Below are 14,908 nucleotides of genomic sequence, written 5' to 3' on the forward strand. Positions count from 1 at the left end.
CGCAATCGAGGACGACAAAATACTAAGTGGAGCGACGAAATTAGGAAATTCGCAGGCGCTAGTTGGAATCAGTTGGCGCAGGACAGGGGTAAGTGGAGATCGCAGGGAGAGGCCTTCGTCCTGCAGTGGACATAAAACATGATGATGATGATGATGATGATGATGATGATGATGATGATGATGGAGATGGTGGGCCCCCCCCGAAAAAAAATCCTGGGTACGTGCCTGATTTGCCAAATGGGTCAGTGTCTTTTTACAGATCGTGACTGCTAGCTCACTAACAACTTGAAAGAATATCTTTCCTCAATTTCATAGAAAACATACATTGCATGTTTCCGTAATTGCTTACCAACGAGAAGTTGCGATTCCTTCAATGACTAACTTCAAGGTATTCGTGTTTCAAAGCATACAGATCCTGATGCGTTCTTTGTCTGCGACCTGCGGGACATAGCCAAAAAGGTCAACCTCTGGCAAGAATGTCTGCCAAGAATCGAGCCCTTTTACGGTTAGCTACTTTGTTTTTGTTTCTCTCTGAAGACCACGATATCTTTTATATTGCGATAGAAATTATACAGACACTTCGAACGCATTTTCGCCATAGTCGTCACCCATCGTCGTACGTTCCCGTATAAAGTCCAAGTGCGAGGAGAATGAGCGTAACGCGCTGATGCGCTCCCGGTGCAAATGCAAGCATGCGAGGACGCCACACGTGAATGTTGACTTGATGCACGCCATCTTATCGCATCAGGGTAGAGGGTGCGCGCCTCCTCTCGCATCCCACTTGTCCGGTCGTGGCTGCTTGTGGCGGCCACGCGTTCGAGCGCATACGCAGCCCACGCCATACCATCGAGACTATCTGCCGCGAGTGTCAGGACATAGTGCAAGGGCAAATGTTTAGTAAGTTCATGCGCACTCTCCTTCTACATGCACGGATGATTAGCTGAAGGTCGTAATCAGATTTTTGGGAGACGGAGCACAACTGAAATTGTGAAGCGCGCCGTAGCACGAAATGTGCGGATTGGAACAGGCACATGTGCTGCCAGCTAGCTGTCTGCGCTCCTTATGATACTAGCGTTGTCAGAGCGAGTGCTCGTCTCATGGACTGAGAGCTCTTCATGTTTGTCTGTGTGCGAGTACCAACATGACGGTTCACTCTGTGAGAAGCGCATGCACTCCACAGCTGCCTGCGCTCCTATCATATTTGCGTTGTCGGAGCGAGTACTCGCATCACCGACTGAAAGCCCTTCATGTTTGTGCGCGAGTAGCTCCATTGTGGTTCACTTTGGGATCAAGCCTGCGCATTCCGCCTGTGCTCCTTTTGATGCTAGCGTTGTGATAGCGAGTGCTCGCATCATCGACTCAAAACTCTTCATGCTTGTGTGCGAGCAGCACCATGCCGGTTCACTTAGTAAGCGAAGGTTTGGTGCAATTGATAGTGCCCACAGAAATACACACCTGATTTTGTTTAGTTGTGAAATACTTCCCAATCGCTATAAATACTACAGCTTTCGGAGCGTAGCTGGCCCGTTTCTTTTGTTGACTCTGGAGGCCTTAAATCTACAACCAAAAGGCTCCTGGTGCTGCGGAAAGATATAAATGATAGTTTTCCCACTATGTGGGTGGGCAAACCTCTGAGTGGAAGCACCAAATGTGGTGCATTCTGCGACCCTTAAAGTTTCGGTGCTCTGCGTATAGACAGAGCCCCGAAGCCCTGTTTAACTCTTAGAATTGGGGAATTGCATCGAGCCATTTTTGCTTAGCGCTTGCAAGTTAGCAACCTACAAAAAATTAACGCGATTCCACAATTTCTGAGAAAGGCGTAAGGCCGAAATTTCAAGAAATGTACGTTCCTTCTCATTCTGAAAGCTGCCAGTCTACTGGCCAGCGAAAATGACGTCGTAGGTCTCGCCGCTCACCGTGTCTGTAGGACGTAAAAGACCAGAAGCAAACAAATCAAAGCACGCATTCCAGTGAAAACCAGACAATGCAAAGGTACCATGCGATAGCCGGGGTGGATTTGCTATGGAGGCAGAGAAAAAAAATTGCAATGGAGCTTCTGGCCTAGGTATGACATAGTTCTCTGCTCGAGCGTGGAAGAAGGCTGGAGTGGGAAGAGGGCAGTGATATTTTGTTTCAAGCAGTGATATTTTGTTTTCTTATTCAAATTCATCTGCAGCTATCAAGTCCTGTCGAGACCCTGTAGTATTGAACGTCCTCAACAATCTAAGCGTCGGCTTCGACTGCGCCAACAAGGTATGCAAGAATGAGTATGAGGACCCTCCCATTCGTTTCATTGCGAATAAGTACACTTGTTTCAAATTGTAGGAAGCGCAATTGGTGTAAATATTTATTCCTTTTGGTTCTTAAGGAATTGCTTTTAAATGGGGAGTGATAACCTGTTATGGGGGGAAGTGTCGAAGTAAAAAAAAATGTAGGTATATTCATTTATTTGGGTAATCCATCTATCATTAATCATTTTGAAGCTATTAGCTATGACATTGACACCACTAAGAGGTGTGCTGAAAAATATTGTCTCAGAATATTTCGTTCACTTTACTTCGTAATCTTTGAAGGTGCTTGGTAAAACTGGTGTTTATATATGCAAATACGTAGATAAAGTTTCTAAAATGCAGCAATTACAGCAGACAGCATTAGAATAATGAAATGGTGATGGGAAGAGTTGTTTAGGTGCTTTATTTATTTATATTATCGCTTCTGCTTTACTGTGCACTGCTAAATAGCAAAATTCATTAGCCTTGTGCCGAAACCTTCAGTGCGCGATAAGCGGCAGTGCATGTGCTCTGACCTTCTTTTCCATGCGCAGCTGAGCTATCCCATCACCGATAAGCACAACTTCGTACATGCAGAGAGTTCACTTGTGGCAGCTAGTGCTTTCATGTTAGCTCGCGTCATATAATTTGAGCTGCTCTAATTTATTTTATCTTTGCTACATTTGCCATCTAAAGGCAGCTTGACATAGATAAACTCAAGTCTTCAATTTATGGAATAATGAAGAAGCATATAGCAAAGCGAAGAGAGCGTAAGACACTGATGGCCAACGTTTGCTATAGCTGTTTTCATTGATATCTATGGCCGCGTCTGTTATATCCTATGAGGCACACGTTGGAATAAATTACCCGAGTAAATGCCCAAAGGGGGTCGTTAAACCAAACAGGTAACAAAACTATCGTGTGGGTGTTGTCTAACGAAAAAAAAGGCACGCGCAAAGAAAACTGCCACATGATGAGTTTTACAGTATGTAACGCAAAATTTTGGTCATCCATCAAAAACGATCGTGATTTTTCATTCTAGATATTCCATTATCGTTCATATTAAGACATTTTGCAGTGCGAATAAATATTATTGCATTCTTTATCTGCTTCACTTTCATATTTAACATACAAGTGGTACATACGAAAAATATCCAGATCAAACGGACGTGTTGGGGCCGTATAACGTAAAACTATTCCAATATCTTTTTATTACAATCTCCTGACGCCAAATTTGCGTAACCGCCAACGCAAGCATCGGGCGGTCACCCGCAGGGTTGTCTGAACAAACCAAGCAAGTGCTCCCCTCGTTCATAGCAGGTCACTTTTATTTGTTGAAAAACGAATAACATTGCCTGCACTGAGCGGCTTCTCTTACCTAATTGGCTCACAAGAGGCGAGGAGCATGCTCAAAGGAAGAGGGATTCAATGGGGCCGAGCCACTGCACTGAATATCGATAACCGGATGAAGAGGGTGGTGCCGGCGTCTGCGAGTGCCCCGCTTTCTCTTACTCAGCTTGCGGTGGCTCACCGACAATCGCGGCGGCATGCAACGGAAGCTTAAGAATGACGCTAAAATCGATCCTCAGCAAAGAAGAGTTGACAGGAACAAGGCCGTAAACGTGCTGAAGGTTCTCGAAAACGTTGCACGGCCAGGCAAAAAGTTTTATTACACCTAAATAAACCCCTGCTCTCCGGTAGCGGCCAGTAGCCAGTGCCGGAGCGATCGGCGGCAGCCATCTTTTATTCCTTTCGGAATGGGGCAGCCTGCAGCTGTTCAGAAGAAAATATAATTTTGTTCAGCATATTAATGCATCGTTAACGCGACACGTCACTTTGACGCGGTAAGTTCTTGCGGTTTTATGACGTAGCGCGAGAGGCACGTGAAGTGGGTGCAGCCAGAAAGCTTTTGACCAATAGCCGAGGGCTAATGACGAAAAGGCGTCGAATCAGAAATAACTATTTTTGTTTCGTTCGGTCAAATTATCCATAATCAGTGCGTACACGCCATATCAGATGGGGAGCTATCGCGGTTTTCGTGACGTCGCGTGACAGACAGGTGAAGTGGGGGTGGTCCAAAAAAGTTTTTGACCAATCGCGGTGGGCTTATTGCAGAATTGGAATACAAAAGTTTGGAGTAGTTTTACGTTATATCGACCTTGGAATCTACGCAATGCGAAGCTTTAGTCCAGAAGCGCACGTTCGCTAACCGCGATGCACAAAATTGTTGGCTTTCAACCTACGCAGCACACAACCTTTTGCAACGTTTATGTTTATACGCCACAACGGTGACAACTTTAACCTCATGCGATTTTTATGTTTATGCATTAGATCATTGCTAAGCTGAGCTGAAATGTAACCAAATCTGTAAATTCACAGTGTGATACATCTAATTAGTAAAGGCAAGGCGCAGAAGACCAGGACGCAAGAAGAAGAACTCAAACCACAGGACCGGCGCCTCGAGACTGGCAAGCTGAGACGGCGATAAGGTTGACGCACAAAATGGCAGGATCGGTGCGAAAGCTTTGTTGAAAGAAAGGGCCCAGTGTAGAAGAGATATGCTCAAGGAAAGATCTTGCTTGGGCTAGTTGGTTCAAGCTTGAATTAGTAAAGGCAAGGCGCAGAAGACCAGCACTCTTCTTGAATCTTGGTCTTCTGCGCCTTGTCTTTACTAATTCAAGCATGAACCAACTAGCCCAAGCAAGAGTTTGACTTGATACACCTAAGCAGTGATGTCACCTGGACGAAGGTAGTCTATGATGCTTGCCGACATAAGCATTTCATTTACAGGAATATGTGCACCGAAGTGCAACATATCTCTAGATGCATTCAAGTATTCTGTATTTCTTCCATTACATTGGCCCACTCCCTCTCTGGGGGAAAGAAGAAGAAGGCGCCGACTAGTGCGGACGTGGAAAGATCGGCTCCCGCTTTCGTAAATATTTTCGGTCTGCTTTTAGTGTCACCTACCACGGAAATGCACGCCATTCGACACGGTTTCTTCTGAGGACTTCCTTTGGTGAGTGGCCTTTGCGCGGAAACCGTGGAACTTTTTGTGTAGACCACGCCGCGGCGAAGCTAGGCGCGGGTAGGCTTAGGCCTAACGCGACGAAGAGGGGCATTATGCCCGAAGTAGAAATGGTGTTAGGAGAGGCAATCTCCTCCGAAGAAGCCAACAGCGCAGGCTGGACGACAGCGTTGGGCAAGCACAAGAAAGCCCGGCAAGAAACACCAGTTTCAGCGAGCAAGAGAGCTCACGTGGGCTCGAAGGGTGGCTGCCGCACGGCTGCCCCGCAAGGCGTGTTGCAACGTCTCGCAGCCTCGTCGAGGCTCCCCAGACTACCTAGGGAGCACATACGAATTATTGTCCGCCCAAGGGGCGGGCTTGACGTCAAGAAGATAAGCCAAATCAAGCTGGCTCAAGCCTTGGCCATGGCGGCTGCACTAGCCCCCACAGAAACTGAGGGCGACGTAATCTGCCCTAATTTCACTCAAAACGTTCTCGTCGTATCCACCCCGGAGAAGAAGAACGCCGCCGCTTATGCAGGAATCCAGCAAATCCGCATAAGCGAAGGACTGTACAAAGTGGCCGCATACATAGCGGCCCCAGACAACACCTGCAAAGGGGTCATACGAGGAGTCGACGCAGACATCAGCGAGGCCCAACTCCAGCGCATGATCGTCAACAATCGTAACCCGAAGGCTCTGGAAGTCAAACGAATTAAGAACACCACCACAGTGGTTGTCCTCTTCGACGGCATGAAAGTGCCTAACTATGTCATGTGCGGCGTCAGCCTTCTGCGCTGCACGCTCTACAAACGCCAAACCGAGGTGTGCTACGCGTGTGGCGGCTTGGGACATCGCGCGGACGTCTGCCCCAACCCCACCAATGAGGATTGCCGGGGCTGCGGACTAAGCTCACCACCTGATGACCACCAGTGTTCGCCGAAGTGCGCCCTTTGTGGAGGCCCGCATCTTACGGCGGACAAAACGTGTAAGCAGCGCTTTCAAGTCCCATACGTCGTACGCAGACGCCGACGGCGCCGTAAGCGCGCCAACAACAAGCACCAGCAGCAACAGCTGGCCAAGGAGAACAGGCCACGTGGCTCCAGCGCGGCGGGAGCCCCCAGGAGGGAGCGCTCCGTCACGCCCTCTGGTCGACAACGCAGCCTCTCCAGAGGGCGCTCTCGTTCCCGAGGGCGCTCTAAAACCTGGGCCGATCGTGTCAAGTCGAAGCAGACGACGCCGGCTTCAAAGGTAACGCAGGTAGCATTGCCGGAGCATAAGGTCGATCCCAGAGTCGCTCAACTCATGCAAGAGAACGCTCGACTCAAAGCAGAAATGCAGCAGATGAGGGCCGACTTTGAGTCTTTCCGTAAGTCGTACCCCTCGCAAGTCGAGAAGCAACTGGTGCCCCCCTCAGGGGAGCCACAGGCGCGCTCGGGTAAACGTAGGGCCGCGCCCCCAGAGGGGGACGCTGACTCTATGGAGACCGAGTCCAATAACAAGGACTTAGAAAGCATGCAGCGGGCCATTCAGCAGCTCGCTGAAAGCGTGACTGTCCTCCTTAAAAGGATGGCGTCCCCGGAAAGTGCACATGCCGCGTTAGCTACGGCTAGACAGCCTTCGAGGGAGCCCCGTCGGGCACCTTTACCCGCAAGCGCCGTCCCCGTCAACAAGACGGTGGAATGGCCAATCCAAGGCAATCACCATGGCGGTCAATCCCAATAAGTTGGTTGTGTGGCAGTGGAACTGTGCCAGTTTCCAACGGCGCAAAGCTCCGCTGCAGCAATTCATTTCCGCACAGGCGGTCAAACCGCACGTAATTCTTTTACAAGAAACTCTCGATGACGCGCCCACCTTCCCGGGATACCGGGTTGTATCGATACGGGAGGAAGGAAAGCGGGGTTTAGCAACCTTGGTCGCACGGAAGTGCTCCTTTCAAGTACACAAATTACAAATTGGCAGAACTAGGGCGGAAATCATTATGGTCGAAATTATCCCTAACAATTGGCTTAAGAGCAGTGTCTTCCTTTTAAACATATACAGCTCGCCGTCGGATCAACGGCAGGCATTCGCCACGATCATGACAAAGGCGGTGGCCCTGAGCAAGGGAGCCCCCATAGTGATAGCGGGTGACTTCAATGCCCCCCACAATGCCTGGGGATACCCCCGCCAATCCACCAAGGGCAATCTCCTTGTCCAGGCAGTTGCTGACTGCTCACTGGAATTGATTACGGATGCTCAATACCCGACGCGAACCGGCACGTCGGTAGTCCGAGACACCACTCCGGACCTGGCGTTCGTCAAGAACGCCCCCGGAGCAGGATGGCAAAATTTGCAAGAGAACCTGGGCAGCGACCACTTCATTGTGGAGATTACCCTAATGATTAGCACAGCCCTTACCAGGGAATTTAAAGTGACGGATTGGGATGCCTTCCGGAAAATACGGAAGGCGGACCAGACCGACTACGATAATCTCGATAGTCTGTTCACAAGACTACAGAAGGACGTACAAGCTGCGACCAAGGTGGTTAAGACCGACCTAAAGGTAGATCGTATGGACGCGCGCCTTGCACACCTCCTAGAAGCCAAAAACTCCATCCTGCACCGCTGGAGAACGCACAGACTCCACCGCCGGCTTCGTAAGAAAATTGCGGAGCTCAATCGTACAATTGAAACTCATTCTATCGAACTGTCCAAACAACAATGGAATGAAGTGTGCTCCTCGGTTGATGGGCAGATGAGAACGGGGGACAAATGGAACCTGCTCAAACACTTACTCGACGACTCGCAAACCAAAAGCAATCAGAGACTAGCCATCGATCGCATAGTTCATAATCAAAAGGCGGCGGGCGTATTTGAACACGTCCTCTTGCAAGAGTTGGCCGAAAAGTATCTTCCGCTGGGCCACTCCGGTGACAGGGATTATCCTTGTTATCGGGGGGGGAGCGGTGGGGGAGCTCGACGCCCCCTTCACGGAATCCGAAATCTGGGAGGTGCTGCAAACGCTCAACGGTCGCTCTGCGCCGGGCCCGGATGGCATCTCCAATAAGCTCCTCCGAAACTTGGACGAACAATCAGTTGCGCTGCTCACCGGGGAGGTCAATAAAATTTGGGAAACGGGCCTAGTCCCCGACTCCTGGAAGACAGCCTCAGTGGTACTCATCCCGAAACCAGGCAAACCTCTTGCGCCGGAGAACATGCGGCCCATCTCGCTCACGTCCTGCGTGGGTAAGGTGGCCGAACATGTCATTCACAACCGTATATCTAGGCATATAGAAAATAATGAGTTATTCCCTCACAACATGGTCGGCTTTCGGCCGGCACTCTCCACACAGGACGTCATGTTACTTATAAAGAGGCAAATCATTGATGTCGACACTAGAGACACTCGGGGCATCCTTGCTCTAGACTTGTCCAAGGCTTTTGATAACATCTCGCACCGGTTCGTACTAGACGCCATCTCAGATCTGGGCCTGGGGCCACGATTCCATGCGTACGTTAGCTCCTTCCTCAGGGATCGCAAGGCCACTGTCAAAATAGGGCAAATCAAATCGAAGGAATTTACATTGGGAGCGAGAGGCACCCCGCAAGGGGCGGTCATCTCTCCCCTACTGTTTAACATCGCCATGAAGGGCCTCTCGGACAGACCGGCCACAGTAAGAGGAACGGGTCACGCCCTCTACGCGGATGATATTACCGTGTGGTGCTTGGGAGGGTCTGACGCTGCAGTTGAGAGTGCGCTCCAAGAGGCGCTCGACATCACAGAACACTTCCTACTAGACACGGGCCTGAGTCTGTCACCAACCAAGTCCGAACTTCTATTGTATAGGCCCACCCGACGGGGGGTTAGGTGCTCCACACCCTTAGATCAAATTCCCATAGCCCTCTATACGAAGGACGGACAACAAATTCACAGAGTGGATACCATCAGGGTCCTCGGACTCTTGCTGGAATCTCGCGGGGGCAACTCACAGACTATAGCCCGCATTACTTCGAAGACGGAGAATATGCTTCGGCTTATCCTCAGGGTCTCGAACCGCAGAGGGGGTTTAAGCGAGAGCAATCTACTCAGACTCTACCACGCGTTTCTGATGAGCCACGTTAACTATGTAGCCTCCGCGTTGCGCTGGTCTAAAGGGGATGAGGCCAAAATCGACGCCCTCATGCGCAAAAGCATCAAGCGCGTGCTGGGTTTACCACTCACTACCAGCACCGCGCGTCTCATGCAACTAGGCATGCACAACACCCTATCAGAGGTAATCGAGGCCCAACGAGTGGCTCAAATAATTCGACTATCATCATCGCGAGCGGGGAGACGCATCCTCGAATCCGTTGGATGCGGTCACCAGGAAATCACGGAGCGCAACGTGACCCTATCACCCATGGTCCGAGATACGTTCAAGGTAGATCCCATGCCACGTAACGTCCACCCTCAATACAATGTAGGGCGCCGGGTAGCCAGGGCTCGTTCCCTGTTAAAAGCGGCTGCTGCCACTCCGAATCTGGCATGTTTCGTTGATGCCGCCCAGTACGAGTGCTCTGATCACTATGCCGTAGTTTCGGTTGACTGTAAAGGCACTCTCATTAATTCAGCATCCGTGCGGAAGGTTTCTTCAACAGTAGCCGAGCAGGTTGCTATAGCTATAGCACTGAAGGACCCTCTACGTTCCAATATCTTTACAGACTCCAGATCGGCAGCCCGAGCTTTCGCCTCCGGCTCGATCTCAAAGGAGGCGGCGGCCATCCTCGGCAGCGAGGGGGCTGCTGGTTTTCATAGCATAAAATGGTTCCCGGCCCATATGGGAATCAATGTACACTCTGAGCTTGTTAACGCCAATGAGTTGGCCCATGACTGTGCGCGAGGTCTTACACACCGCGGCGGTTCAGGTGGACTCACGGGCGGCGACTTAGGGCTGTACAGGGATTCGCTTCTCACCTTCCACGAAATCTTGACACATTATCAACTTGCTCGGCGGGCCTTTCCGCTACCACACCCTAAACTTAATAGACCACAATCGTCGGCGTTTCGCATGCTTCAAACGGGGTCATTTCCCTCCAGGGGCAGATTCAGTCACTTCGCGCCTAATGTAGAACCCCACTGTCCAGACTGTGGGGAGGCGTACTGCTCCTTGTCCCATATGCTCTGGCAATGCCCTGCGTTACGCAGCTCATCGCTAACCGCTCTAACCGACTGGGAGGCAGCCCTTAAGAGCGGCGACCTCTCAGAGCAACTACGGGCTGTCCAGAGGGCCTGCGACAGGGCGGAGGACCACGATCTTCCGACCCCGACGTGGGTGCGGCCCGCGACGGCTACGGGGACTCCCTGAAAAGGGAGGTACCCTAACGCCGGTTCCTCAGGACCATTAATAAAGTTCTTTGTCTGTCTGTCTGTCCCTCTCTGGAGGATTGGCCAAATATGGGCACATACACAGTGGCACATACCAAATGGCTAAATAAAAAAAAATCAAGTAAATCGAAGAATCCGTTGAGCATGACGCGCTATTCACTTTTGAGACCGGTGTGCTTTAGAGACACCTTTAGCCGACAATGCATGTTCGGCTTTTAGGCAGGTATTTCTGTTTTAATGCGCACAACAGAGGTGCGCTTACTATCACTGCACCGCCGGCCAGCGTACAGGAGTTACATAGTAGCTTTTTGTTAGTTCTGCATTCAGTGCAAAAAGAACCTTGTTATACATATCTAGCAATATATTGTTCAAGATGCGAACCAACGCAGCAGTACACATCAGTAGCGGGCACCCGAAACCCAGTACGGTAGGCAAACCAAGCTTCGAATAAAAAAAAATATAATATTCTTTCTAGCACTACATGACATTGCCACAATCTATAGGCAGATGTCAGTAAATTTTCCATTAATGTAGAAGTTTTAAGCGACAGAGAAAGGTTTTGAGACAGCAATATTTGGGTTAGTATTATTCATCTCATTCAGAATCCCAGCAACTCAAAGACAACACGAACGATTCTGTGAATAGAGCCTGCCTGTAAACTCTCAAGTCGTCATGACGTTTATGTACTCAGAAAACTTGTGCTTACTGTAAAATTTACGTGAATATTCCGGAACGTGGAAATCCCCATATGTGTATTTAATGGGGCAATATTATGTTTATGCATTGGCGCAATCGGTATATGTTGTTCATGCTGTGTAGGAAGCTTGTTTTCTTGCCCTGAGGTAGTTATCTTAAGTAAGGTTATCTTTTCCTGTCGCCTTTTAATCTATTTCAGCCTGAAATCAGCACTGTTGTGAACATGGGTGTTTCTCCAGCTCGCATAGTGCTTGCCAACGCTGTGAAGGGCTCGAGGGACATTGAATTCGCTCTCAAACATAACGTCACCCTCATGGCATTTGATTCAGTGGAAGAGCTCTCTAAAGTGGAAGGCAAAAACACGAGGTGAGTGAATAGGTGCGCTAAACGAACTCATCTAGCGTCGCACGACACACACACACACACACACACACACACACACACACACACACACACACACACACACACACACACACACACTCACACCCCCCCCACACACACGCACACACACACACGCACACACACGCACACACACACACGCACACACACGCACGCACACACACGCACGCACACGCACGCACGCACGCACGCACGCAAGCACGCATGCATGCATGCACGCACAACAAAAAAGACGCTATGCAGTGGCACGAAATTGCCGTTAATGGATGATCTGAGGCTCAGCTACACTGGGCCCTGTGAGTGAAGCCACTTTGTAAGTATTCTATTTGCGAATGGTTGCTGCGAAAGTGGTCGTCTTAATATCCCGTGTATCGCTTTCACGAATAGTGGGCTCAGTACACTCCACAATGAAGAAATGGCTGTATGCGAAATAGCTTTGTGAATACAAACCTAAGCTTGACGCTGGCTTTTGGCATTGTTTCATTTTTGTAGAATGAAAGCATTGAAACGCGGCAAGGCAATATAGAGAGAAAACGCTGACGTGTGCTATACGAACGTCAAATGCTGGTGCAACGGTCCTATGATCATTCAAACAAGTAGCTGTAAACAATCGTTTCTATTTATCCAATCTGTTTAAGTATAGCGCTTCGGTGGCGAGGGAGTTATGGTGGGGGATTAGGGAAATTGTCGCTTTGATGGTCGTTGGTCTACCGCAACAGCATATGGCGTTCCTGGCACCAGATTGCGTATCCGTCGCTTTGTTAGATATTCGCGCCGAAATCTTTTTATTCTGAAAAAAAGAAGAATGACCGATGGGAAGCGCCAGCGTCAAGGATAGGGCTGTGTATACAAAGTTTATTTCATGTAACGAAAATTCTACAGGAATGTGGATGCCAACCTCTAAGCAAAGCCCACCTCAACCTCGCTCCTCCGTCCTTTCCGTCGAGGGGCTGACTCATGCAGCATCCAACGTTTAAGTGTATCCGGCCGGTTACATCGAATTGTCAAGAATAGCAATGACCAATGAGCTTCTGCATGCACTGGAAACTTGATCATAACAATCACAGTGATTATGTATTATTTTCCATCGGCTCTCGATAAACCTATAGTACTTGTCACTGGAATAACTGAAGTTCATTTGCATGGGAAAGCACTTGCACAGATTCGTCTTTAATAAAATGAAATATGCCTTCGCAAACCGATGATCAGCACACTCCCGGATTTGTTGCGGCGTGGTAAATGTAATGAGGCTGTGACATATTAAAAAAAATTTGGGCTCCAATCCACGCTGTGAAGGTGGTTGACCAGAGACACTGCAGACATCACCTGATCCGATAGACCAATGGGACGTAGCTTTTAAATGTCGAGCGTTAGCACGACGCCATTGTTCATATTGGCGTTGCTGTACCGTTCATCTTTCATCGTATTCGTGTTTCTCTTCAGGCGTCCTAATTGTGCGTGGCTTGCTTTGACCAGGAACCACTGCGTCCTGCTTAGCCTGAAGACGACGCCGTTGTGCGCATTGACATTGCTGTTCTCGTCTCCGCTCACCGTGTTTACCCGGCACTTCCGGAGTCCTAACTGTGCGTGACAATTACATAGCGCTGTTACAACACAAGTGAAGTCATTTAATAGTAGTGTTCTTTTACATATGAAAGTGTAGTAATGTAACTTCCTGCTTAGTACGCTACAGCTGCCGCTACCTTAACATTGCAGGTTACCCAACCGCAATCTTTACCAGGAAACGCTATACGCGAAGCAGAGATTCTTGGTTCCTTTCTTTTCTTTCCCCCGCAAAGCTGCGCCGTTGCTACCGCGGATGCGCGGAGTCTAACGCCACCTAGTGGGGCTGCAGAAACCCAGCGGCGCACGTGATGCGCGCCTTCCGCAGTGATTGCTTGAATTGTGCATTGACGGAGATGAAGAAATCCCGGTATCCTAGTCACATACAACTTCGCTGTCACAACGTCGCTGGTGTAGATGACAGCACTTAGCGAGAGTAAGTGGTATAGGGAGTTCACCCGAGCTAATTTGCTAGATAATGTCTTTATATTTAGTGAATGAACTTTAGAAACGACTTCTCTATTTTTGTATACCGGATTTCGCATAGATGCAACACCTATCAGCCTCATAATTTAACACTCACTTGTAAATTGCTTTTTCTAACTGCGCAGTAATCGTCTTTAATGGTCTGAAATTGCCTTTTTCTATGAGTTCACTTCTTAATTTGTCATTTAGAACATTAAGCCACTTCAGTTGTCAGATTCCTGCAAATACTGGGTGCAGTAGCTTTCAAGTGACACAAAGCACGTTTCTCTTGTCCTACAGGCTGCTGCTCAGAATCCTTGCTGCCGAGGAGGGATTAATCCATAAGTTCAACAATAAATTTGGGTGCTCAATCTATGATGCAAAGCGAATTCTGAAAGAAGCCCGGGCGAGAGAGTGCAATGTCGTCGGTGTGTCGTAAGTATTGTTTTTTAGGGTGTCATCATACTTCGACAACATGAATATGTGAGTTTCTTTATTTGTGCTTATAAGCTGTATCAGAATATGTTTGCATCTGTAATCGTAAAATAATGACACGCGGTCATTCCTTGGTCATTCTGTGAGGCAGAACCTGCACCATTTCTGCGATTGCGACCCCTGCGAGCGCTGCGGGTAGCCTTGCTGCGATAGCTGTAGTCATAACAGTGGCCTAATGAAGCTTTCCGCAAAAGGAGCCGTCCTATAGGTGGCAACGTAGGGCACGCAACCTCGGGCGTCGAGCTCTTCTTTTCGCACTTCGGCTCCTATACTGTAGTGTTCGACTTTGCACGTCATGCTAGAACCATCTCTGTGCTTCTGCTACTGCCGGAGCGAGCCCATGGACTCCGACAGCGAGCTCGGCATCGTGTAAGGCAAATTGTTGCTGAGGAAACACCGCAGGTTGACTTAAGACATGAGTGAGCAAGTCTCCGAAGGACAGCATCCTCCGACTCAAACTATTGGCAATGTGCCTCTCGACAACTCCAAGTATTGGAAATGTGTACACACGCAGATCCTGAATGCCTACCTTGAAAAAAGTGCCACCTGATGAGAGAAATGAAGTCTGGTGGAGTACCATGAAGAACATCGTAACAATTGAGGCATCGACGGGAGTCACCCCTTCCTCCCCCCCCCCACACCCAAAAGTTTAGCCGGAACTGTCTTA

The 14,908-nt window shown here is 49.2% G+C and overlaps 2 protein-coding genes across 2 annotated transcripts in view; one reads left to right on the plus strand and one right to left on the minus strand.

Annotated features, from left to right (window-relative positions):
• The window catches only part of LOC135916997 (ornithine decarboxylase-like), a 110,987-nt gene that overhangs the window by 73,432 nt on the left and 22,647 nt on the right, over positions 1 to 14,908 (minus strand). The gene's annotated exons all lie outside the window — the stretch shown is intronic.
• The window catches only part of LOC135917009 (uncharacterized), a 45,939-nt gene that overhangs the window by 9,417 nt on the left and 21,614 nt on the right, over positions 1 to 14,908 (plus strand). The window contains exons 3-6 of the mRNA XM_070532691.1: positions 749 to 897; positions 2,177 to 2,253; positions 11,519 to 11,685; positions 14,047 to 14,181. Coding sequence (XP_070388792.1) covers positions 749 to 897; positions 2,177 to 2,253; positions 11,519 to 11,685; positions 14,047 to 14,181 — 528 coding nt within the window. The remainder of the gene's footprint in view (positions 1 to 748; positions 898 to 2,176; positions 2,254 to 11,518; positions 11,686 to 14,046; positions 14,182 to 14,908) is intronic.

This window comes from Dermacentor albipictus, chromosome 1 (assembly GCF_038994185.2).
Source record: "Dermacentor albipictus isolate Rhodes 1998 colony chromosome 1, USDA_Dalb.pri_finalv2, whole genome shotgun sequence".
Lineage (NCBI taxonomy): Eukaryota > Metazoa > Arthropoda > Arachnida > Ixodida > Ixodidae > Dermacentor > Dermacentor albipictus.